The sequence below is a fragment of the Aphelocoma coerulescens genome (assembly GCF_041296385.1).
Source record: "Aphelocoma coerulescens isolate FSJ_1873_10779 chromosome Z unlocalized genomic scaffold, UR_Acoe_1.0 ChrZ, whole genome shotgun sequence".
NCBI classification, from domain to species: Eukaryota; Metazoa; Chordata; class Aves; order Passeriformes; family Corvidae; genus Aphelocoma; species Aphelocoma coerulescens.
Window position 1 is genome coordinate 28,325,130 of NW_027184085.1, and position 25,881 is coordinate 28,351,010.

The 25,881-nt window shown below is 36.5% G+C and overlaps 1 protein-coding gene across 10 annotated transcripts in view; it reads left to right on the plus strand.

Annotated features, from left to right (window-relative positions):
* The window catches only part of KDM4C (lysine demethylase 4C), a 261,863-nt gene that overhangs the window by 5,016 nt on the left and 230,966 nt on the right, over nucleotides 1-25,881 (plus strand). For 7 of the 10 annotated variants that reach the window (XM_069001135.1, XM_069001136.1, XM_069001138.1 and 4 more), the window contains exons 2-5: nucleotides 8,137-8,301; nucleotides 14,080-14,255; nucleotides 17,070-17,184; nucleotides 25,132-25,325. In XM_069001135.1, the coding sequence (XP_068857236.1) occupies nucleotides 8,158-8,301; nucleotides 14,080-14,255; nucleotides 17,070-17,184; nucleotides 25,132-25,325 (629 nt within the window). In that variant the 5' untranslated portion in view covers nucleotides 8,137-8,157. Of the gene's footprint in view, nucleotides 1-8,136; nucleotides 8,302-14,079; nucleotides 14,256-17,069; nucleotides 17,185-25,131; nucleotides 25,326-25,715; nucleotides 25,757-25,881 lie in introns of all 10 variants that reach the window. The other 3 variants (XM_069001144.1, XM_069001142.1, XM_069001143.1) reach the window with 1 other exon arrangement.

A 25,881-nucleotide genomic window follows, 5' to 3' on the forward strand; every position in this document is an offset into this window, starting at 1 on the left:
TCGACTTAGAAGAGAGATAAGCTGCATGAGACCATGGTAGAGATCTGTAAGTCCTGTATGGTCTGAAGGTAAATATGAGCAGTTAGATAACTGTTCTCAGCGTGCAGATGAGCTATCAGATGAAACTAAAAGGTGAAATATTCAACATACACAGAGGAAGATGTATCACTTAACATATTGTTGATTGTAGAGTGCTTTGTCATGAAATGTTTTGGATATTAAAGGCCTACAAAGTTTCAAAATCATGGGGAAGAAAATCATCAAACTCTGCAGAAACCAGTAATATCCTCTCTGTTTAAGGATTCCTTGGTATGTACATTGCTGAAGAATGACATGGTATTCTGAAAATGTATATTATAAGCTACCCTAGCACTTACTTATTTCTAGATACATGCTGCTAACAATTGTGGAAACTAGTTAGATTTTTGATGACTTGCTTTTGCCATTGCTGGAGGTTGTTACATGCTGCTTCCAGTTAGGACTATGGATTTCATACCTGTGTTTTCATTTAAAAAAAAGTAAAAACTCTTGAATCGTGCGTTGCAGATAAAAATGAGAAAAATACTTTTTCTGTCTGGTTTTTTTTTTTTCCTTGCCCTTTGTCCCAGATCACTTATTTCAAGATATTTTTCATGCTGTGAGCCTGGTGTGGGAGAAGAATGTCTATGGAATGAATTCAGGTCATTTTTCAATTCAAAATTTATGGGCTCAAATTAGGCCATTTTTGTAGTTTTGAAACATTGTTGCTGTAGGGTAGTACCAGACATAGAAATGTAAACTTGAAATGAAGCTTACAAACTACTCAGAGTTTTGTAGTAAAATTGAGGTGGTTTCAGGATCTTCAGAATGTGGTTATCTGCCCAGATTCCTCATTTCTTAAGGTTTTATAATCTATTAAGATCTTTAATACTCCTAACATTTTTAAACTTGAATCTTTCTGATGGTGGTGAATGTCTGAGGAATAGATACCTAACCTTGAGATTTAGCCTCGTATCACAAATACAAAGCATCATGTTCCATATACTTATTTTCACAGTTATTACAATCAAATAACCTAAGTAACAGATTTGGAATTCCTGATAGGATCTCTTTTGAAGCTGGATGCATAAAGTGGGCAGACCTAATTGCCTGCACATTTACTGTTCTTAAAGGAACAATTGAAACATTAGTATGCAAAGCCAAATTACATTGAGAGTTAACTCTTTGCATGCTCAGTAAGAGTTGAACATGCAAACTGTGCTTTTATGTTTCCAGTTACCTGAAAGTACGCTATTGCAGTATTTTGTGTCTTTGAATTTGCTTTGCGGAACAGTACAGGGAGTTGGATGGTACCTGCTTACAGAATATGCTAACAACTTTTTGAAAATTAGGAATCTACCCATGGAGTTTTAACTTGTATTTTAAGTAAAATTGCTGCTGAAACTATTATAGATTAAGGCATGGTTTTCTGCTACTTGCTTCCTTTCCAGCTTGTGCAGAGCTGGTGTTGCAAACACATTAATTTTGTAGAGCAGCCTCAAAAAAAATGCTGGGGCTTCCTGTGCATGCCTTTCTCTGGACAAGTTTATTTTGTTGTTGTTATCTACTGAAAAAAGGTTTCTGGGATTAATTCCTTTTCAAATGTTTGTTGTCCCATAGTTAGTGTGGTGAAAACTTGAAAGAAAAGGGAAAAATGTGTATTTTAATTTGTCTGTGAGAAGCAATGACCTTCAGAGTTGATTTTTTTTCCTACCTTCCTTCCTATTTTTTCTCTTTTGCTGGAGCTTGCTTTATGTAATTTGATTAATTTGGATAGTGGAGTAAAGCTTGTGGACGTTGCACTTTTATGTATTAGAACTCACAGAATAAAAATAATCTTTCAAAATATGAACACATTTATGATACAGTGGCCTATAGTTATTTATTGCTTTTCCATGTTGGCTAATAATTTTGTGTCTAGCAAAGTAGATGTAGCAGTCTGTGCTTTTTATTTTTGTTCAACAGGGCTTTCATTGGAGGGCAAAGTGGGCAGTTGAGAGATGCCTCCAACAAAGCATGTTTGGAAGAACTATTTTGTCAAGTTGTTTGTAGTTTGAAAGCCAGGAAGTTTTGGTTCCCTGAGGATGATGGATGGATTTCAAAGTACTGGTTAGTTTATTTTAGACTAGAAGCAAAAAGAAGTGAATAGCCTTCAGAGCATATGTGCCATCTTAGTATTAAGGTGGAGAAATACTATAATACTGAAAGTTCATTTCATGTAGTGAAGGCTACAGGTTTTTGTGCCTTTTAACTAACTTTTGTGCAGTTTTAACTAACTGCAAATGAACATGTGCTCTTTTTCTAGTGTTTTTCATTCTGGTTTAATATTTTCTAGTTGTGTGAATTGGTTTCTTGCTTGTAATTTGACTAAACACAATTGCTAGTTTAGATTTCTGTAATAGATATCAATAAATAAAACTTGGAAGGTGGTTTCCAGTTCTGGAAATAATACTTTCTGTATTCTTCTGAGGGCATAGAGGATGCTGCATGGAGGAACAGTGTTTAACTGATAACACTTCCACCAATAAAATTTTTTTAGTATTCTGACAGATTTAACAGAATGGCAAGTTGTGGGCTTTACAAAGAAACAGTTCAATGTTTTGGCAGTGGAGGCTGGAAATTGTAGTTGCCTGGTACTAATTAGTATAGGCAAGCTTCAGCTGACTGTGGTGGGGGTATAGAGGTCCTTCCCTTTTCTTAGGATATAGAAGAAACAATTATGGAGATTTTGCAATTACCAAAAAACACGCAGAATAAAATGTGTTATCAAGCAAGTAATATACACTTCTATTCTTTAGTATCAGGTTATGTCTGTACAAGCCATGCAGATTTTGTAGGATTTGTTTAAAAAAGCACTTCCCCAGTCATCATAACTGGTGAAATGCATATGCATCTTGGATTATGTAATAATTGTAGCATTAATGACATTCCATCTTGCTGTGAGTAGGTGAGCTTTTCTAGTGTTGAACTCTGGTGTTTTTAGTCCATCAGATTTCTTGGACCACATACTGACATAGATGTGGATGATTGAACTTTGCTGACCTCATGTTTTCACTTCTGTAGTGTTAAGACAAGTACAGCATTAATATTCTCCTGGCTGATGATTTGAGGGTTTTAACAAGTATTTACAATGGGTATAAATGTTTCAAAAGGAGGATCAGGTTCTTTAACTTCCCTATTAGCTGGACAACTTAGCTCTTTAGCTGGCAACTTTGGACAAATTACATGCTTGTATTTTATTTAAATTCTGGGTTGTTTAATCAGGCACCTTTAAGACATAGGCAAACTACTTGGTCACCAAGAAATTGAATCTTTATGGATAGGCTGTGGAGTTTATTGGATCAGGTTCATAGCTTGGGCTTATTTGGCTAAAGCTTTCCCATGATTAGCTAAAAAACTTCTTTCAGTGTTATGCTAAGTACTAAGGCATGATAATTTGGGTGAGGTTTGTCTTCTCATTTATTCACATTACCCTTTGTTTTTCCAGGTAATCATGGGACATCTTTTTCAGCATGCACTACTGTCGTGCAAGAGGACAAAATGGCTGATTGCAATGCTGGTATTAGGGATTTAAAATAACTGTAAAATTTCCCTATGTACATATTACTTGTCTTTCTGTTTCATAAAGTGCAGCCTGGGCATGTTGGCCTTCTTTTCATAGCTTTGTATTTACTAATATCTTGCACATTTTCATTGTGTAGTAGTAAATAAAAACTCTGGAAGTTTCATTTCTTAGGTTGTATAGCTTTGTAATATCACAAAATAGGTTGTTATGTGTACACCTAAGTGCAGCAGTTAAGTCAGCAATAATATGATTGCAGTGTGGATTTACCATTAGAATGGCCTCGTAGTAGTTGTGATTTTTGTTTGCAAAAGAACCTCTGAACTCTTAACTCTTACAGTGGACTATATATTATGCTTAATGATTTGACTGGGGTTTAACTGGGTTTTTGCATGTGGCAAAACACTCAAAACTAGGCATTGTTTGGAGAAAGTATGTAGGACTCTGGAGTTGGACAAAGTCCTTGAAAGAATTACGTACTGTGTTAGAAGTTAATAGAATTTTATCAGAAGGCCAACATTTTCTGATTAGTTTGTAGCATGACTTTATTTTTTGTGGTAAATTTAGACCCTGTAACTCAGTACTTGTGCTTACTATTTCAGATTGGTGTTTGTCATGAAGGAATGCAATAATGAAATTGTAAAACAGATTTAAGAAGTTATAGATCATAGTTGTAAAAAGGTGTTGAATTACTAAGAAATCATAAAATGAATAGAACCATCTAATGGACTTACAGCATAGCAAATTCTCCGTAGCGTTTATGATCTTTCTGCCACTTAATCTAAAGATGTTATGGAGTAGAATCTGCTCAAGGAGTTCTTGAAAACATAGTTTTATCAAAGAGCAGCTGTGCCCAGTAAGTTAACGAGAAGCTGTTTTTAACTGAGGAGGAAGGGTTACACAGGAGTGTGGATTGAACCATTTAGTTCTGCAGAAAGTAACACAGCCAGCTGGCTGGTCAGTGTGCTCTTTGCTTAGGGACCTGGACCCTAAGATCTGGTAGAAGCTGTTAGAAAAAAGATCTGTGGAAGGCAGGATTTGTCTTTCTTACACTGCAGTGAAGGTTGGCAAAATTCTGCCTTTTCAGTGCTCTGCATGTGTCTTCATAATTAGCTGAAAGTTACTAATTCTGTTTGTGATACAGGTTGAGGTTCATCATAGTACAATACTTTACATGGTTGAGGCTTGTCTTAGTTCCAGAGAAATAAGGGAATAATCTTGTTAGTATCTTCACAAACAGGATTTTAGGAATCTAGTAGCCAGGCAAGAATGCTGATGTGTGATTGTGAAAGTTAGCGTGAATTAATCATAGTTCATTAGTTCAGTCAACAATCCTTAAATTAACTGCATTTCTTCATTGTATCAAAGTGCCAGGGTACATTCAGTTAGTTTGGTGCGTGGCTGTATTTAAAGCAGCTCATGTGTTGAAACTGGTGTATTTTGGTGAGACGTTTTGGTTAAGAGGAATTTTTATCATACTACTTTAATGCAATAATAAAATTGTTGTGCCTGGTTCTTGAAATCAGACATTGGCCAAAATAATCCTGCAGTTTTTCTCATAGCTGAACCACTTGGATATGGCTTTTTCTTGTCTGTTTACCCTTTTGCACAAGGAATATAGCAAATCAGATGTATTTCAAACTTCTAGCCTTTTGTATTAAAAAAAAAAAAAAATTAATTCCAGAGAGAGAGTCTCAGGTTTGTAGGAATCCCTAGAGGCACTGTGGTTTCTTATATTGTGCACCCATAGACAAAAGAAGGATTAAAAGGTTGAAAACAGGTTTCCTTTTGACACTGACTTTCTATATGAGTAATTTAATTTGTTTACATAGTGACTGAGAGTTAATTGGTAAATCAGTTTATGCTTTTGGAAATAGTCTTCATCTGTGATGTAGTGAAAAGTGATGCTGGTGACATTGACACGGTGTGCTTGCATGAATTGGCAGAATTAATACTAATTTGTTTAGCTGGTACAGGGCTGTGTTTTTGATTCAGTATGAGACTATTGCTGATAACACACTGATGTTTTGGTTGTTGCCAAGCAGTGCTTTATCTGAATCAGGGACTTTTCAGTGTTTTGTGCACTTTCAGTAAGGAGATGCACAGAAATGTGGGTGGGAGCTGACCAGGAGATGGGATCTGAACTGACCAAAGGGCTGTTCAAGATCACAGAATGCCGGGCCCAGTATATAACGTGGGTGAGTTACTTGGAAGGGTGGCTGATTGCAGTTTGGAGATGGGTTTGGCATCAGTCAGTGGATGGTGAACAATTGTATTGCGCATTCCTTGGCGTTTTTTGGGTTTTTTCTCTCTCTGTGATATAAATAAATTTTAAAAAATTACTTTGTTTCAATTATTAAGCTGCCTTAACTTGTGAATTTTACTTTTTATCCTGATTCTCCTTCCAATCTCACTGTGGAGGGGGGAAGTGAGTGATCAGCTGTGTGGTATTTTGTTGCCAATTTGGCACCCAGTGTGAGGCATGAAGGGTTGAGGTAACCACAGATCTGACCAGAGCATGTTGGAAGAAACTTGTTACAAGCAGTTTTTTTGTAAGGTTAGTGAAGAATTTTGTGATCAGCAGATGGCACATGGTGCTGTAACACCATGATGTAACATGGTGATGTTGGAAATGCAACACCTTCTGATCCGAAGATAATGTATATCTTGAAGATAATGTCACTTGCCTAAAGATCAGTCCTTTCATGAATACCGGTATGAAATAGAAATGACTTTTTCTTTTAGTCATCCTTAATGCAGAAATGCAAATCAGAGGAAGTGCTGATTTTGTATGCATAGCTTGCATGCGTTTTTTTCTGTTGAAGCTTTCAGAGAACGAGCAGTAATAGAGTCCTGTTGCTAAACTTCTGTACTAGTTTGAAGACAAACCAGTGGGAGCCACCAAGTGAGAACAACAATATTGAAGTAAAGAAATTCAGCCAAATTAAATTTAATAAAGAAATAGATTTTATTCTGCAGCCGAAAGATCGGTCACACAGAAAGCCACGATCGAGAAAAGCAGCCCCGAGCCCGGGATCAGAGCTGGGTGAACACGCATAGATCTGATCTCTATCGCATCAGACCTCCCAAGTTCACTGATGCTGCTTCGGCTGGTTCCTTCTTATACAGTTCTTGGGCAGAGTCTGAATTAATTCTATTCTCCTCATAATTTAGCATATTCATGATGTTGTCTTGTCCCAAAGTTGGGCTGCACAAAGCCTTTCCTGGGTCTGATGAATTGTCCATCCTGGGTGATGAATGGGCCATCTCTGGTTCCTGGAACAGTTATTTTTCGTTCCCGGAATGTCCAATTCCTTATCAGCTAAGATGTAGATATCAGAAGATGGTGATCAGGTCATCATAGTGTCATAAGATCCAACCCCACCTGGGGTGGAATCCTCACCTATTGATTACATCTGTGCTAAAAAGACTTCTTGTTCAACTGCTCTAGTGTTGTGAAATTTTCCTCTCAGCCAGGTTGGTGGGGGGGGGGGCTTAAACTCTGTCTCTGCATGGTTTTATTACATTTCAGTTTTATACATAATAGCACGAATTACATACTTTATTTATAACAATATAATAGGGAAATTTAAAAAAATAAAGGCAGAAAATACTGGTTTAAACTGACAGAGTCAGGATACAACCTGATGCCCTGTTAGTCAGGATGGTGGTAACAGTCCGATAAGATGGTGACTGCAGTCCTGAAGTAGTGGATGTGGTTCTGGTGAAGCAGTGATCCTGTAGGAGGGTCTGCTCTTCCTCAGAAGGTCCAGTGGTGGCTATGTAGCTCCTGTCCTCTGGGAATGCAGTAGGTAAGGGCTGGCTGTGGTGTTCAGAATCTCATATCCAGGATGGAATGCTTGGTTCCTCCCTCTGGGTGGAGCATCTCACAATGGGATGATGAGTGATGAGGCCATGTGTTGATGGGCCCATTAAGCAGAAGATGGTCCGGAGGGAGTTATCTCTGAGTCATGCAGCAGGGCATTGATGGGCCATTAGCAGAGGGATAGTCCAGAGGAAGGAGGCAAGGAAACACTGCCCCACTTGGTTTCAACAGCCCATGAGGATGGTAATAGAATACACTGCAACCCAGGACAACTGCAGATGGTGAGAACTAGAAAATCCAAGTGCTCTTCCTCTATATTTGCAGTGTGTGGGGGAAGTGAATAATTGTTTTTCTCCATTTACTTAATGGGAATAGTGATATTTTATCAAACACGTGGCTTTGTTACTCTAGGTTATGTCTGTGTAACACAACTTGAGACTGTGCAGCTGGATCTACACAGGAAGATGCTAGGTTAACTTGAGTAAATATGCTGTAAAAGCAGAGGTGTGGACTGGACTGTGTACATGTCATTTACAGTAGTGTTTGTGCTGAGTAAAGGCTGAGTATTCTTCAAGGATTAAGGAGAAAAAATAAACATTTGTTACGTGCCTTTTATACTAGCATGGGCAAGTAATTGTAGAAACTTTTTTCCTATTTGAAATCATGTATGTTGAATATCAGAATATGTTTTACAGATTATTCTCTACAGTGTATTTTTTTTTCTTTACAGCTGGATTGAAATTGAACCAGAATGGCTGCTGTTATCTCAGATAGACCTCCAAATCCAAGCTGCAAAATCATGACTTTTAGGCCTTCGATGGATGAATTTAGGGAATTCAACAAATACTTAGCATACATGGAATCACAAGGTGCTCATAGGGCTGGAGTTGCAAAGGTAAACATCTATAATATAGAAGAAAAATGCTCCTAATGCCTGTTCTCCCATTATTTGTATTTTGCTGATTACAAACCTGACCTTTTTAGTATTTAATTTTTTTTCCAAATGGTTTTCAAGGAGTAGGTAATAATTTGTTACTGTTTTAAGAAAGCCTTTTGGTGTCTCTGATATTTTATGCCAACTAATGAAGATGTTATGTAGTGTTTTTTCTCTAAATTGTTTACAAGTTTACAATAGCAAAATAGGATCTCTTTCTAAGTAGATTTAAGCTATTTTTTGTCAAATCAGAACAAAACAGGGAGTTAATAATATAAATTAAAGTAGTCCTGATATAACAGGCGTTGAACTTGGTGTTTTAGGGTTGTGTAAAACTTTCCTGGAGCAAATAATCCCACTTCATAATGATGAACACAAAGGTAGTAAGGCAGTGTTTAAATGGAAATAGTTTTCGTTTTGATAGTGATCAGGTTATGTTTTTGTTAATGAGAACTGGAGGCACACTAACTGCGACTGTATTGCCCTTTAAGCAATGGCACATGCAGGACCTTACAGCAGGAGTTCCTCCCCTAGCAGAAGGTGATTGTTAGTCTGATGTAATTTAGTGGTACACTGTATAAGTGTTTATGCTGTATTTGTTTTGCCACTTTTCAAATCAGCAGAAGCCAGTGCAGGTGTAGAAATACCACCTTAGTTATTGTAAGTAGTCCATGGGAATAGCCATCTTCGTCACGGGGTTTTGAAGCTGATGTTGCCATGGTCAAGGCATTTAGAATCTGAGAGAGGAGGAACAAAACTTGAAATTCTTGGTTTCCCCCCTGCCCCCTCCTGCTTTCTGTGAAACAAAGCAAAACTGAACTCCTCACTCTTTGAAAACCTTTTAGGTCATTTTTTTTCATTTCAGCCAATATAGTACACATAGGTTATATTCTCAAACTTTTCTCTGCAAAAAGAAGTAGAAATGTGATAAATAGGCAGCAGTGGAAAGCCTGAGCTGAGTTATTGCTATATTCACCTGTGTTCTGGGACCTGTTTGTTTGTGTGGGTATGAGCTATTGCGGTCCTTTCATTTCAGACAGTAAACTTCATTACAGTGATATCTTCTTGCTTGCTTGAATAGCAGTTAAAGCGTCTCTGGCTGTTTTCAGTCTGTCAGTTACTTGCTATACTACTGGGTTGCCTTGAGAATTTTATATTCTGTTTTTCACTATATTTTGATAATATCTCAAACATTTATAAATAAAAGTAAACGAAGTATTTTTTAAAACAAATCTTATGAAGTGAATAATCCATACTGCAGAAGTTTAAGGGACATTTTTTGAGTTTTGGAAATTTGGTTTAAAGAAACAGGAAAAAATACTTGTTTCAGTTTTGAAAGTGATAGAAAATTAACTTAACATGGCACCTAATTTTTTTTGAAGTCTGGGATGCACACTCTCAAGTATGAATGCAAGAAGAGTAACAACTACCAGAAGATCTATATGCATATGCAGAAACTGTAATTTAAGCTCTAAACAGAGAACGCAATCAGAGTAGGCATATCCAACACTTTGGGTTAAATATGAGCACATAAGGGGAGAGGACTTGTTACCTATGTAGAAGAATATGTGTGTGGCAATGGGGATGAAATGACTGTAGGGCTTGCATATATTGAAGGAAGGAAGGAGTATGGGAAATACAAGGTTAAAAAAAACTGCAACCACTCCTGAAGTTCCTAATACTATGTCTGAAACAAGTAATTAAGGTACTAGACATGCAATATCAAACCATTTCCAAAGCAGATAACATACTGTGGCATCCCTTGAGCAAATTGGCAAAAAAATTGCCATTAGGCTTCTGAAAGTCTGAAATGAGCTTTAGGCATAGAAAATCTATTTTAGTCTTACTGTTACAAAGGATTCTATACTTAAAAAGGAAGAAAAAGGCTGAAAACAATAGGACAAATGACAAAAAAGGGACACTGATGGATTAGTTGTCTTTACTGGAAAACGAAGTGTTTCAAAAACTCAAACTGCATTAATATAGAGTGAAATAGTTAAATTAATTTGCAGTCACACGGCAAGTAGAAAAGTAATTTCAGAACACTATGCTGAAAATAGATACTGGAAAGTGCAAGAAAAGCAATTTTCAGATGAGTTAGGGAGAAATAGTTACATAGAAGTAGTACTGCCAGTGCCATTCAGAATCAGATCTACAGGAGATTACCAGTATATGAAAGAGGATTTAACAGAAATGTATGTGCTGGTAGCACTCTGCATTAACCTCACTAGTACTGACATGCAGCCTTCACGCAGGAGACTGACTGGTGTAACTAAGACATCCCTATCTAAACCTGTATGTTTATCACACTAAATGATAATAGACTGTATTAATATGCTTAGGATCTTTGATAAATAAATATGTAAATGAGAAAGCCTTGCCTTTGGTTTTTCCTTTTTCATATTTGAGCGTTCAACAGCTTGATTGATGAATTTGATCTAGATTGCGCCCATTGAATAAATCTAACTAGCTTGACTTTAAAGAGGCTATTTTTACTAAAGGAAACATGAAGAGACTTCAGTGGGACAGGTCAGTGGCAAAAACAGAGACCTAGTCAGTACTTCCAGCTCTTATACTATCTCTGTGTTGCTTTGAACATGATGTGTTAACATCTTCAGTCCTTGTCCTTGTCTTCAATAGAAAATGCAAATTCTTTGGGGCAGAAAGTTTATCTTCTTTTAAAACAGTTTTTTGCATATCGGTCCCCACAGAGTTCACTTCTCTAACCAGCACTCTAATTACAACAGTAATAAACATATTCCACTTAGCTGGAAGGGGATATCTTGAACCCGCATTCACAAAAATATTTTTACTGCTTGAAGCACACTGACCTTGAACTAAATAAGATAATGCAAATTTCACTTTTCAGTATTCATATATTTGAGCCAAACCTCCAACTTCATGCTTAATAATCATGAAAATGGAAATCTCTGTGCACATATTTGATTTCTATGCATATATTCTGAATGCATGACTTCCTTGCTTCCAAACTAACATTTTGTATTTTGTTAAAGTGCATATAATTTAAGATTTCTGTGAAAGAAATAAGTAGGAATCACGAGATGATTGGATTATTTTTTTTTCTCTAAAAGCAAACAACACTGAAACTTGTTAAGTAGTTCCTGTACAGCAGAAGTCCTGTGGAAGCTGAGAAGGAAAAAAGGAAAAGAGGGAGTTGCATCTGTGTAAAAACTGGATAAAAACACCTGTTTGTGTGTAAAATAAAAACATTAGCTATGGAAGTATGTTGCTATCAGATAAATTTTCTTTGGCTTGATGTTCGTCTTTTCCTGTGTGCTTTTAGCACTGACAGCCTTGATTGGATTTCTTTGGACTATTTGAGTACATTAACATTACAATTTGCCTATTTGTGATAGTTTTCCAAAAGGTGGCAAATGATCTTAGGAGCTATTTGTTTTAGAATTTTATTACTTTCATGGAGAGATGTAATAGTGAAATTTCTAATGGACACTTATATATGGTCCTTACATCCTGAAATGCTTGTAAGAAAACAGCCTATCTGAAGGACTGCCTTGTTGTGATCCCATTATTAAAAGTGTTAGAGGGATGCCTCTGCCTGATTAAGGTGCAAACAAGGGCATATGCTGAAGTAAAAAGTATGGATTTTATTTAACAGTAAATGAGAGAGAGAGAGAGAAAGAAACAAAAGGAGCAGGGAAAAGGGGGAGAGAAAGAGTGACAGAGAGACAGGTTGAGTAGAAATGTAGAAATATCACTGCTCTATGGTTTCCGATCTTCACCTTCTTCTTCTGGTCTTTTTGATGATGAGGATCCCCCAAAAACAGAGTTCCATAGATGACTATATGTTCAGGACAGGTGGGAATGCCCAGGTAGCTGTCCTTGGTTGAGGGCATGAGGAGCAAGTTTGACAACTGATCAGTTGCATCCCTTTACCTCAGGAATGAGTCTGGGGCTGCTTTGGGGTCTTTGAAAGCTTATGACACCTCCTCAGCTGCCTCTCATGTGAATGCCCTGTGGATGTGGCCATCCAGGGGTGGGGGGATTTGCAGCTGAGCCCAGTTTATGTAGGGGAGGATGGGAGTTCACTGTCTCTGACCAGAGGTTATGCCACACCCCCAAAACCTCTCCTCCTCCCCACTCGGTTGTGGGGGAGTCCGTGCAAACCTGGTCTCAGCAGATGGGCCTGTGGGCTATGGCCTCCCCCACCCCAAGCCCACCCAGAGCTGATTCTCAGGACAGCTGCTGGGTTTGGCTTTCTGGTGGATGCATTATTTTCCCTCAGCCTGGGAGGCTCTCCCTAGACTTGAGATAATTGAACAATTGTGTCACTTGAACAATAGTAACTCATCTCAAGTTTCCTTAGGTGGTTTAGCTCACAGTCCAAAGTTCCAGTCAGGAGGCATATTCAGGGAGGGGTGGGCTTAGGTAAGTGTAGCTTCTTTGTACAGTTTTGCCATAATAGGGGAAAAAGTCCTTCATAACAATGGTTAAGCCTTTAACCATAACATCTAAGTCTTTCACACTACCTCTAAATTATGAATTAATTATTCAAACAATATAATTCACTTGTTGCATGTTTATAAGAGCTGTCCTATTTTGTAGTAAGATATTTTAAAAGTTTCCCAGTCAGTGTTTGTGGAAGTCTGATTTGAGCATAGCAGAAGAATGAAAATAGTGAGTGGATCTAAAAACATGTCATTAAGCCTTGGGACATGTAAAAGTTCAAAAACAAAACCAGATCAAAAAATAAATACGAAAATTTTCTGTTGTTCTGTTTTAGAAGTGATACAGTTTCACATCTAGAGAGTTACCTGTTTTCAGCTGAAATAATATATGCAAGGAATGTTCAAAATCACCCAGCCTGTTAAAAAACACTGATATGACTACAGGTTTCTTTGAAATTCCTAATGATTTCTTTTGCTAACACTTCAGAATCTGCTGAGGCGTTTTCATAGACTGTGGGTAGTTCTGTGGTATTTGAAATAAATGTGTTTACAACTGGTTAATCTGCACATAGTTTTAATCTTCAATTATGAGGAGTAAATAATGTAATTATAAAAGCTAATATATATAAATTAGTGCAAACTCTTACTGTAATAGAGTTGTACCCTATAGTTTTATGGTGAGTAAATTGAACAGATTCTGAAATGTAAAGGTCTCTAAAAGAGCTGTTTTTTTTTCACTCTTCATTAAAAAAAACTTATACATACTGTTTATACCAAATAATATTTAGACAGGGGACTCTCAAGTTTTTTTAGGAATTTTTATTTTAATTGAGGATAAAAAAGTTATATCTTTGAATCTTTAGGTGTGGAAAAGATATCTAAGATAAATGAGCTCAACTTTTGACTTAGCACCTACATGTTCGCCTCTAAACTGTATCTCCAAATCCACACATTTTTTTAACACTAAATATGTATGATGTCATGGATTGCAAACTATTTGTCAATTATAAGGCTTTCTGATTGTAAAAATTTGTCAACTCTGTTATTATAAATGTGTATTTTAGCGCAGTTGTCTATGAATTGCTGTAAATTGGTGAGTTGCTGCTTGTGAGTTGAGGTGATACTGTGTGTGTTTTGAATGGGTTTCTACATTGTCTAGGAGCACTTACATTATCAGTTAGTGTGAAACAGGTGGTAAGCAAATGTTCCTTTGATCATGTGGGCATATTCAACTATTCTCTCAATTTTTTTCCAGGATGTTTTGAATTGCTATCGCAACTGTGATGTTCTGTTTTGTTTCCTGAATTTAAAGGTTATCCCACCAAAAGAATGGAAGCCAAGAAAACACTATGATGATATTGAAGATTTGGTGATTCCTGCTCCGATTCAACAGATGGTCACTGGCCAGTCTGGGCTTTTCACACAGTACAACATTCAGAAAAAGCCCATGACAGTGAAGGAGTTCAGGCAGCTAGCCAACAGTGACAAGTACGTACTCTTGTTTAGTAAGACAAATATTTATCTTCACACGTTGTGGTTTCTTTGGATTGTGAAAGACAGCTGGTGATTTTTTTAACTTTTTGTCCTGTCTTCCAAGGTATGGAAGGGTACCACAATGTGAATATTGTTCATGTTTATGTTGTTGAAAGCATCTGATACCATGGCAGCAAGAAAGCATCTGAAAAACCTGAGACATGATGCTTTCTGTCTACCTTTTTGTCTTTATGTTCCAGGAGATGCTTATGTAGAAATTAGTGAAGATGATGCAGACTGTATATCTGAGTTTTAATTTGAATATGCCTGTTAATGTTTAATTCTCAGATATTGGAATGGCCTATCATCATGTAAATCTGCAAAAAACCCAGTATCTTTTATAACCAATCAAGAAGCTTTTACATGAATGTAAGAGAACTCAGCAGCATCTAGTGAATATCTGTGTTCTGGTTATGGCAGGATGGCTATTATGGGAAGGGAGAAAAAATGTTCATGAAGGGCTAGGCACTGTACTGAAATGTTTCAAATTGGTGAGCATTCCAATAAGAGGGACTTGATAGAAGGAATTCTTGCCTGTCATTTTGGCCACATAAAAAGAATGTATTTTATTTGAGTATCTTCTCAAAACTGAGTGGAAGTAGTTTCTGGAAGATGAATCAAAGGATCTTAGAAATAAAAGATATTTGAATGAGGAGAGGTAATACTGCCTTAGTTTGAAGGGAAGTTTTTCTCATGGGTTAATTCAGAAATTAGATGTAAGAATAGAAGCTGTTATCAAGATCCGGAAAAAACTAGGACATGTAAAGCTTTTAAGGAGACTCCTTATCAAATATTCCATAGTATCCCTGCCTTCATGATGGTGCAAAACTGACGACCTTTTTTTTCCTAATTAAAAAGAACGGCACATATATTACTTGTGCAACATTGAGTTTAGTGCCCAGTGTTCTTTCTCTGGTAATTGGAAATGGGAACCTATTTTGTACTTCTTGAAATTATTTGTTTAGTATATATTAGAGGTGAGAGTAAATCATAAGACCTATATGATATCTGATGTAATTTTCAATAATACTTTTTCACAGATGTTAAAGTTTACATTTTATTAACCCCTAATAAATTGAGATACACTAATTTCTTAAAATAGTTAATTAATGCAGAAATGCTGGGAAGTTTTTAATATGTATCATGGTGTTTGTTAAGTTTATTATATTCATCATGGAATATATTTTGGAAGTGTTTCTGATTTCAGTTTTAATTGTTTTTGCTGATATCAGATGGTAACCTAATTTTATACGCAAATGTAGAACATGGAGAGGACTTCCTGTCTGTTACTAGCTGTAGGTCTTTCCAAATATTTGTCACTGCTCTTGAGAAAATGTGTCGTATAACCTTCTATGACACTCTTACTGCAGTCTCTGTTTCTTTAACTGTTAAGTAGCTGAGAGCCTCTATTCTCCCATAAAAATAATTTTGTTCCTTAATGGAGAAGATTTCTCTGTTAAAGACTTTTTTCTGGAGTATTAGGATATTATCTGTTTCCTTTGGGTAAGAGAGAAGGGCCATAAACATCTAAATTAAATCGTAGTTGCCTTTAAAATGATTGTGTGTACTCAGTCTAATGCATTTCGTCTCTTATTTGTTTAGACATTTGCAGCTCACCCTTGAACCAAAGTGCTTCTCTATTTGACCTCTGGGAAATAGGAGCATAGCCGCATCCTGTAATCAAGGAGTTCATGTGTACATGTTACTCAGGGCCAAACAGAAATACAATCTGATTTCTGGAGCTGTCATGAGAAATAATTAAAACAACTCTGTTGCTGAGAATGCTTTGGTTAAGATGTGTTTTGCTAATTTTTTTTGTCTCTGTTTAGAGTTATTACATAGAGTTATGACATAAAAGTACCTGGTCCCAGTGTTGTATGTTTGGATTTTCTTTCCAGTCGTTCCACTGTAGCACTGTAGAACTGCAGCAGAACTGGCAGGTTCTACTGTGAAAGTTTAGTTCTCAGAGCTATAGTAAAGTGGGAGTAAGTTTTCTTTCTGAAGACCTAAATATGGAAGTGCAGAGGTTTGACAAAGGATCCTGAGGCAAAGCTGTTGGTAGTGTGCTTGTGTTGCGTTCCCACAAGATTTTGAAATTTCTTAAGTATATTTAAGCATGTAAGTGTATATTATGTTCTTATCATTAAGCATGTAAGTGTGGTATCTCGTCCTGTTATAAAGGAGTAAAAATAAAAGTTTCCTTAAATATTTATTTTCTCTGCATCATAGAATTTTTTGTATCAGCTGTTTGAAACAACAGCTTTTCTTGAAAGGTTTTTCTGTGAAGGAAGAGGAGAAGAAAGTACTGGTTTTGCCTGTGAAGGCTGCATGGCTTAGTTAGTTTACATTGTTTTGAGACAGGCTTGTACAGGACCTATATCTGACTGTTTACAGAACTGGTAGTGAGGTAGGAAAACAATAAATACTTGTTAATTGTGTGGCTTTTCCATATGTGTCTTTTTTTATGGAAAGGAAATAAAAAGGAGGGGCTCAGCCAAAGGGCAGTCGGTAGATGGGTTGATGTGCTGCTAGAGACTGAAGCAAATGTTGTATGGCTTGGTGGATGACTTCAGTTACAGTAGCTGTCAGGTAGGAGGTTTCCATGATATGGTTAATCATAAAACTAAGAATTCAGGACAACTGGTAATTCCTCTGTTTCAAACAGTTTGGCATAAAGTGACTCCATCTTGGAGGTTCAGAAGCATAGTCCATTGTAAATGTGGTTGTTGAAAGACGGTGATGAACCTTTGCCTACCTCTTTCTCTGCAGGTACCGCACTCCAAGATATGTAGACTATGAAGATTTGGAGCGTAAATACTGGAAGAACTTGACTTTTGTGGCACCAATTTATGGAGCAGATATCAATGGGAGCATTTACGATGAAGTATGCACAGTTTTTTATGAAGTTTATCCCTTCCAGCCCTCTTTTAAAGGGTACTCTACTTAGAGGATACACTCTTGCTCTGTGACTGAAAATCTGTCTTTCGAAATCTTTGTGTTACTCACTGTAAAGCCTCCAAGCAAGGTTGAAATTAACTCCACACATCTGCAAGAGTCAGACAATTCTGTCCTTAGACAGTAGAATATTGCTACTCTTCCTGATCATAAGACTCTTCCCTTTCTTCACTTTGAACTCTCCAGAACTTTGAGATTCCTTCCTACTTATTGGTTTATTAACATTTTAGTATGTATGTTTCCTGTGTGTACCTCTGGAAATTTAGAGATATTTTGACTAAGTTTTACTTTAAAATTAAAAGATGGAATACTTTTTATTTCTCTCTTTCAGTGAGGAATATTGGTAGCTGTACTACATGCTTGGAATGTCTGCAGTTTCCCAGAAATGTACTTACTCATACTGTTTACCTTTCAGTTAAAACAGATGAAATTAAAATTTCCTAAGGAAATTAATTTTGCTGATTACTTGCCAAGATCTCCATAATAAAAGGATAATAAAAGGACTCTTAAAACAGATCTCATTACCCAAAGAATTACAGAATACCCATTGATGTCAATTAGGCTATGTAAGTAACTACAGGAACTAGATTTTGAAAGGATTATTTAAGTAATGAGACTAAGAGAAGAAATACTAGCATTTCGGAAAAGATTTAAGGATTTGAAAAATAGAGGATGAACTTGTATGAAAAGAAAGTACCATGTGTGAAGTTCTTGGGTTATTTCATGGTAACTGCCTTCTACAATTATTAAAAAAGTATGATTTTGCTGTGGCAGATAGTCTGAGGCTCTACTAGTGTTTCACAGTTCTTCACGGAAGACAAATTGAAGACTGTCCAGAGATAAAAACAGCCAATATGGCTGAAGGCAATTCAGTTTTTGCGCTGAGTTGTGTAGTCTTTAAAAGATAGCTAAGAATGTCCAGTGGTCTGTTGTTTAGAGAAAGCAAGTTCAAATTCCCTTGTGTGTCCATATAGCTGCTTTAAGAAATCATTTAGAAAATAATTGAAGATTCTAATTTGGGATGTTTCTGTGAAGAGACATTCTAGGTGGTGGTTGCTTTGTGAAGACCAACATGAGGCTGAGAAAAACAGTGTCTCAAGAAATAGAAGCTTGCCCTTTTTCTGCTTTGGTCTTTGTGTCTTTATTGTTGGCAGATAATGCCTTATGGTATAACTTTTTACAAATGTATGGTTTTTTTCATTGTATTTTCTTTTGTGTTTAGTATCTTAGTTTACTCTTGCCATGAGCAGCATTTCTAAAGAAAAGAGAATGAATGCAATAATGTCCTATTTGAAAATGCTGACTGGTCAAAGAGAAGGTCAGAGATTTCCTTCTTAGGGAATTATGCTCTTGGAAGATGAGGAAGGGAGCTCAGAAAAAAAGCGAAGATGAAAGTGAGAAAAGCAGCATTTAGGGATCCTAACTCAGATGTTAGGTAGGAAACAAAGCACTGAAAGTTGCAGTGACTGGGGAAGAAAGCAATAAAAGGTAGAATAAAGAAACCTTGATGCCTATAATACAATAGGTATCATTTAAAAGCAAGTAACAACGGAGAAATGTTAGTGAAAGGAATTGGCATTAAGGAATGTGAACAGATTGAGCACTTAATGTGACAAGCCAGGTGCTGATGTACAGCCCACTTGGTGTATAGAGGAAAAGAAGAAATATACTCTGGTACCAAAGTGTTGGTGAGAAAGTTATGATGTCACTGATCAAAATGTGGTCTCTCAGGGTAATTTTGCCGCAGTTAATTTCTGGCCAGCAGATGGTGCACTTGCACAACTAATATTTTTCATGTCTCAGTGCTTGAAGATAGTGCTAAGAAAGGATCTTTTTGATTTTGTTTGAAATTGGAGGTTGTTCTCATGTCTTCATTCAGTTTTATTCAGGACTGTGATTATTTGAGGAAAGGAGATGAATACAAATCACTGACGTTTTGGGCAGCATTCAGGAGAAAGGGTATGGTGGGGTTAATTTGTCATGGAGGCCTATTTGCATGAAACAAAACAAATGCTTACTTTTTACAAAATACTATTGTAGAAAACAGTGTGTTATATATGTTACATTTGAGGTAAATATCTGACAGAATTCCAGGTAAAAAACCACTTGAAACTTAAGGAAAATAGGACTTAGATGTGTATGTGGGCCATCAAAATTAGTGAGAGGTACTGCTGTGCTGTAAATCTGTTCTTCAGTTTAACAGTTTACCAGTTCTATTTTCTTTTCCACTTGGTGACTGTGAATTTTATATTGAGACATTTATATCTGAAGCATGATGAAGCCTTAATTTTTACTATTTAGATCATTTAAGAAACATTGTTATTTGTGGAATCCAACACCTCCTGGCATTGTGCCAGAGAGATTATAGCTCTTGTAGTATTTCGGTTTTTAGACCAGAGGATGATAGGTTCTGAAGGGTTTGGAAGATGGGGCAAAATTTTCTAAAGGCTGTGTTACATGGAACAGAAAAAGACCCCACAAAACAAACAAATGAAAAACCCCGATGAAAACAAAGAAATAAAGAAACAAAGCTATAAGTGCATGCTTTGAAGTCTGACAACTACCATTAATTGTTCAAGTTTACCATGTAGTGTTTGGATTATTCCAGAATTTGTTACCTCAGATTAAGTCTTTACAAATAAGCAAATAATCTGTGACTTGTTATAGAGTGTTCTGTGCTGTCTGTAGATCTTTATGGAAAATAAATTCCATATAGTTGAAGGTTTGCTGGAAGTATTATTCTGTGTTATTTTCATTCTAATTGCTATTACATTTAATGGCAGTGCTTTCTAGGAGAATGACTATGTAGGTGACTTAAGTAAAGGTATGATCTCTTCATGGACTGATCTAGCTACTTGGAAGGGAGACAATCTTCCTGGTATCCAAAGAAGTTCCAAAGAAAAGTGACTGATTTAAAGTTTATAATGAGTCATAAAACTCATCTGACTTCAGATGTGCTGACAATGGCATCTGCTATTCTGCAGAGAAAAGCCAAGTTTGGAAGAAGCACATATAAATATTGTTTTGTGTCCTCTCTCACCACTCTCCTTAGCTGCTGTCTGGAAGATACCACTTGACTTCCATTTTTCTCCTCTTAGTTTTATTTCTCCTGGTGAAACAATTCCTAATGCCTACATTCTCCAGTGTATAAGGTGTGGGCACCATACGTGATATATGAGTGCACCCTCAGTCAGTTTGCAGGCAAGCTGGGTGGGATGTTGCTCTGCTGGAGGGTAGGAAGGCTCTGCAGATGGTTCTGGATAGGATGGATGTGTGGACTAAGGACAGCTGCATGAGGCTTAATAAGGCCAAAGGGCTGGGTCCTCCCATTGGGTCACAACAACCCCAGGCAGTGCCAGAGGCTGGGGCAGAGTGGCTGCAAAGCTGCCCACAGGAAAAGGACCTGGGGGTGCTGGTGACAGCAGCTGAACATGAGCCAGGGTGTGCCCAGGTGGCCAAGAAGGCCAATGGCATCCTGGCCTGTAGCAGCAGCAGTGTGGTCAGCAGGACAGGAAAGTGATTCTTCCCCTGTAGTTGGCAGTGGTTAGGCTGCACCTTGAATACTATGTCCAGTTCTGTTCCTCATAGTTTAGGAAGGATTTTGAGATGCTGGAGTGTGTCCCGAGAAGGGCAATGGAGCTGGTGAAGAATCTGAGGTATAAGTCTTATAAGGAGCAGCTCAGCGAGCTGAGGGTGTTTAGCCTGGAGAAAATGAGGCTCAGAGTGGGACCATACCACTCTCTACAACTGCTGGAAAGGAGGCTGTAGCCAGATGGGGGTTGGTGTCCTCTCCCAGGAAGCAAGCAACAGGAGTAACGGAAACTGCCTCAAGTTGTGCCAGTGTGGAGGTTTACTTCGGATTTTAGGAAGCTCATTTTCATGGAAAGCAAGCAGTACCAATCACTGGGACAGGCTTGCCCAGGGAAGTAGCTGTGTCACCATCCCTTAGCATATTTAGAAGACCTGTAGGTATGGCGCTTGGGAACATGGTTTAGTCTTGGCAGAGCAGAGTTAATGATGGTTTTTGATGATCTTAAAGGTCTTTTCCAACCTATATTATTCAATTTGTTCTATTCTATAATGTCCTTTTTCTGTGATCTACTCATAGTTGAGATCAATGTGAGCAGTAATTTAGGTTCTAGTGTGATTTCCAAAGAATCTGCTTGCCCACCCTTCAAAAGGGTGCTTAAAAAGTAGTGGTTATATCCCTAAAAATGCTGAGAACTAAAAACAATCCAATGAGGGAGATTGTTTGTATTTTCTAATCTGTGTGTTTATGGTGTAGAGATTTTGTTTGTAGCATTTTTCTTCCTCTGTTTTAATGACTTTCAAGGCGCAGTAAAAGCCTGGCAGTAGCTTTACTATATTCATTGATGTGAGTGAATGGTTATGTGGAGAGAGGAGTGGGTTACAAAGCACAAGTTTTTCTGTAACGTTAGTCCTATTCCTTTCCACTCTGTCTCTTAATTAGGTTTTTTTTACACTTTATTATTTGAGTTGTTACAGTCAGTCATAAGGGCTCTTCAATCTTACTTGTACAACTGATGTGTTGTCTGCCAGATTAATATTGCAATGAAGCTGTGAGATAATCAAAGGAAAAATTAAACACTGAAAAAGGATTGTGTGTAATAATGTATACATAGAGAAATCATGTTCATCACAGTGTTGACTGGTTTAAGTAAAGTGAAAAGAATAGCATCCTGTCACTTTTGTAAGTACTTCAGAAAAATTTAATAAAAAATTGTTGCACTTGAAGCCTATTTTATTCTTACATGCAAAGAGGTCTCTGCTTTCAACTCAGAACTTCACTTTTTACCAGTGTGCTGAGACTCACGTTATTCTTTGTGTCTTTGGGAAAACACGGGTCAGCTCCTTCCAAAGTGTGCAAACGTTCAGATGAGAAATGGTTGTCAAGTGTCCCACTTTGTCTCCACATTGCATTAAAAGCTGATGCAAAGGCTGTTAAGAGTAATAAAAACTCTTGATAGTAATTTACAGCAAGTTTGAATCACCTTCAAAATGACTGAAGATTGGAGTAGTGGTTTTCCATATAAACTGCTAGGTACCTTATAGTATTTCTCTAAGGAAATACCAGGTAAGTGTAATGTGCATAGCAATGACCATAACTGGTAAGGTGTTTCAAGCCTGTCTGTAATCTTATAGAAGGACAACAGCTGAAAAGTAACGTTTTTCTAGTTATTGGATTGTGTGGTACAGTTGTCAGTGATGACAGGTTTTCTTTAAAGAACTTACCATCAGAAATGTGGATAAATTAGAAATAGTATCTTGACATATTCCTTTGAAATTATTCTAATATTCTGATAGTATTGTGATATTCTGAGGAGAGTAAATATTTTGTATTTTCCTAATATTGAATGGATGATAATATCTAAATGTATTTGTAAGAAACTACCAGTTATGTATTATGCTCAAGTAATATATGTAGTGCTGTTCTAACAATTATTAAATATAGCATAACCTGCAAAAATATATTTTGTATACATAAAGTATAAAATAAAAATATAAAGTAGCACCTTTAATAATAATTTGTAACAATAAGTGGTAACAATCTAGGCATAAATATGAAATTGATTTATTGTTTTAAGTCTAAGGAAATTAGGAGGAGTTGAAATGAATCAGTGTGATTTTAGTGTTTTGGCCAGTTTCAGTGAACATTTCCTTTTGAGCTAAGAATACTTCTCCAAAATAGCCTTTAGGAAAAGGAAATAGCTCATTTATCTTGAGTGTAGAAGTTGTGAATTGTTTATTTGTTGTGTGGTATTTTGAAGCAATTATTTTTTCTAGGATTGGTCCCCATGGTAGGATTTGCTTTTGTTTGATGACTAGTTGTGATGTGACTTAACAGAGTGTGCAAAGATGAGATGTGTTGTTAAAAAAAAGATATTCTCTTATCTATTACTTAATTCTTAGTAGAAGACTAAGATTTCAGAACGTTAGGGTTGCTAGAAGCTTATATGGGTGAAAGGTTGCTATGGGATGAATAATGGGTAAAAAAGCCCATGGAATAGAAAAAGATAACACATCTATCTGAAGAAACCTTCAAGTGTAAATTGCTGCAGTACTGGCACTGTTTGGCCACTGTCATAGTAGCTGCCTCGATTGATTGATGAGCAGGTGATTTTTACAAGTATTTATTGTTTTCTTCTAATCCTGTACATGTGTTTGTGCTTGAATCATAGGTCTTAGTTTGCTATATTAATTTGTTTCTCCAAATGAAATGCAAAATTTGTAAACAGATACAAATTTAATGTGATTTAAAAAAATAAAATCTGTAAATTAGTTTGAGGACTTACTACCTAAAAACTATTTCTTCAAATTTTTTATTTTACAGGTGTATTAACTTGCTGCTGCCACTTTTTATATTTGAAAGGTGCAGATTTTACCAGCATCTATTGTTTGAGTTCAGATTGGTGTTGTTTTCTTTTATTAGGATATTAATTTTATTTTTTTTACTTTTTAAATTTCAAGTGCTTTTGTTTCACAAATGCGTCAAACCCAAGACTTCCATTTTAAAAGAAGAAAAAATGCTGTCTGAAATAAAATCATTCTATAAACATCCTTTGCTCCTTTGTAAAATTCCAAATAACTTAGTATTTCTTAATAAGTGGAACAGTCAAAGCAGGCTGTTAGAAGTGCTTGTTCCATGAGAAGTCTGAACTTCATACAGACATTACCTTCTTGTCCATCAATTCTAGCTGCTTCATAAATATCATGCTTGACATAAAAATATCAAAAAACAAATGAAACAGAAACTGAGAGTATTAAATTTTCATTACTTCTTGCTTTAACCTGTATTCTTACTATTCGAGCTGTCCAACTATTAAATATCATCATGTTACTTAGTCTTAAACAGCTGCATCAGGACTGCAGTCTGCCATCAGTTTGTCCCCCAGTGAGTAAGATTATCAGAACTGTAGGTTCAGGGAGGGTGTAGGGCAGAGCAGTGCATGGTTAAGTGTGCTTAGAGGCTGTCTTCCCAATAAAACTTGGCTGAATTGAGTTTTTAATAGTTTTGAGTATATTTCTTGGTTTTCTGACTGCTTGAGCACCGTCTAATGTCTTTCCCGGAGGTGCTAATAATTGCTGTTATAGTGAAGTCTAATTTTTTTCTCTTCAATTTTGTAGCTTTGATCTTGGTTATACTGTCTCTTACATGCTGTATTACCTGAAATTAGAACTGCACTTTGCAGTTGAATCTGAAGTACAACAAAAACTAGATGTATTGCTTTCTGAATGACTTTTAATACACAAATTTTATGGGCAATAGCATAAGGAAACAGCTTAAATCCCATTAAATCAATAGATTTCTTCTGTGGTATATTTCTTATGCAGTACATCATTATGATTAGAAATACAGGTGAAGTGAAGTAAACAGTTTTTGTACTTTTCAGAGAAATGGTCAATGTATGCATGTAAAAAATTTTAAACAATTTTTTCATACTATTTGATATTACTTTGTAAGTAATAAAAAAGCTTAGATAGGCCCAGTGAAACTTCGTGACTTCCAGCTGTCAACTCATCAAAGGTTTTGTCTGCAGCTATTATTTCTATTTTTTTGTGTACCTTTTTGTATATAGTATGGTCTATGATGTTTCAATCCACGTTAGATTTGATGTAGAAGTGTAAACCAGATAGGACATTGCTATGTTCTCTGCTCTGAACATCTCAGACTTACCTAATACTAAGGTCAAGAGAATTTTTCCTCAAGTAACTTCAACTGTCTTCTGAAGTGTTTACAAATATGTGTGAACATATTGAAAGACTAGATCAAGTGTGTATCTTTTGACTGGGACTGTTACATAAAATTGCATTGCTTTATGAGCTTAGTAATATATTTATTATGTGTCTCTTTCAGGGTATTGAGGAATGGAATATTGCCCATCTTAATACAATATTGGATGTTGTAGGAGAAGAGTGTGGAATTTCTATTGAGGGTGTAAATACACCATATCTCTATTTTGGCATGTGGAAAACAACATTTGCATGGCACACCGAAGACATGGATCTCTACAGTATTAATTATCTCCATTTCGGGGAGCCAAAGTCATGGCAAGTTAATTTTTTTTTTTAGATGATATCTCTTTATTTCAGCTGACTAAACTGAGCAGATGGGTTACAATTGCTTCACAATGGTAAACTTTACTAAAAAGCTAAGATAGTAGTTTGGTGAGGGTTTTTTTTGGAGCTCAGAATGCTATGAAATCACATCAATGTATTCTTTGATATTAAAGGAAAAATAAGTATGTAAGACTTATTCGAGTTCAACAGAAAAGTATTTGAAAGATACAATATGAGCAGCTTGATGTGTTGGGAACCCCAAGACTATTGGAGGAACTTACGAAAGAGCTCTTTGAAATCAGTTTCTTTGGTTCTGTTGCCCTTTGGGACTGCCTACCATATTTTGTATGTAACATGCATTTAATTTCTTTTTTGAATCAGAGTCATATTCTCTACTGTTAACTCAGCTGGACCAGTGGGAGGTAAGATTCAGGGCTAAAGGTACTTCCTGTATATGAAACTTTTACTATCCTTTCTCCGTAATCTTAGATTTTTCATTGAACAGCCTTAATAGACAAGTTGGTTTAATACATTGTGATATACATGT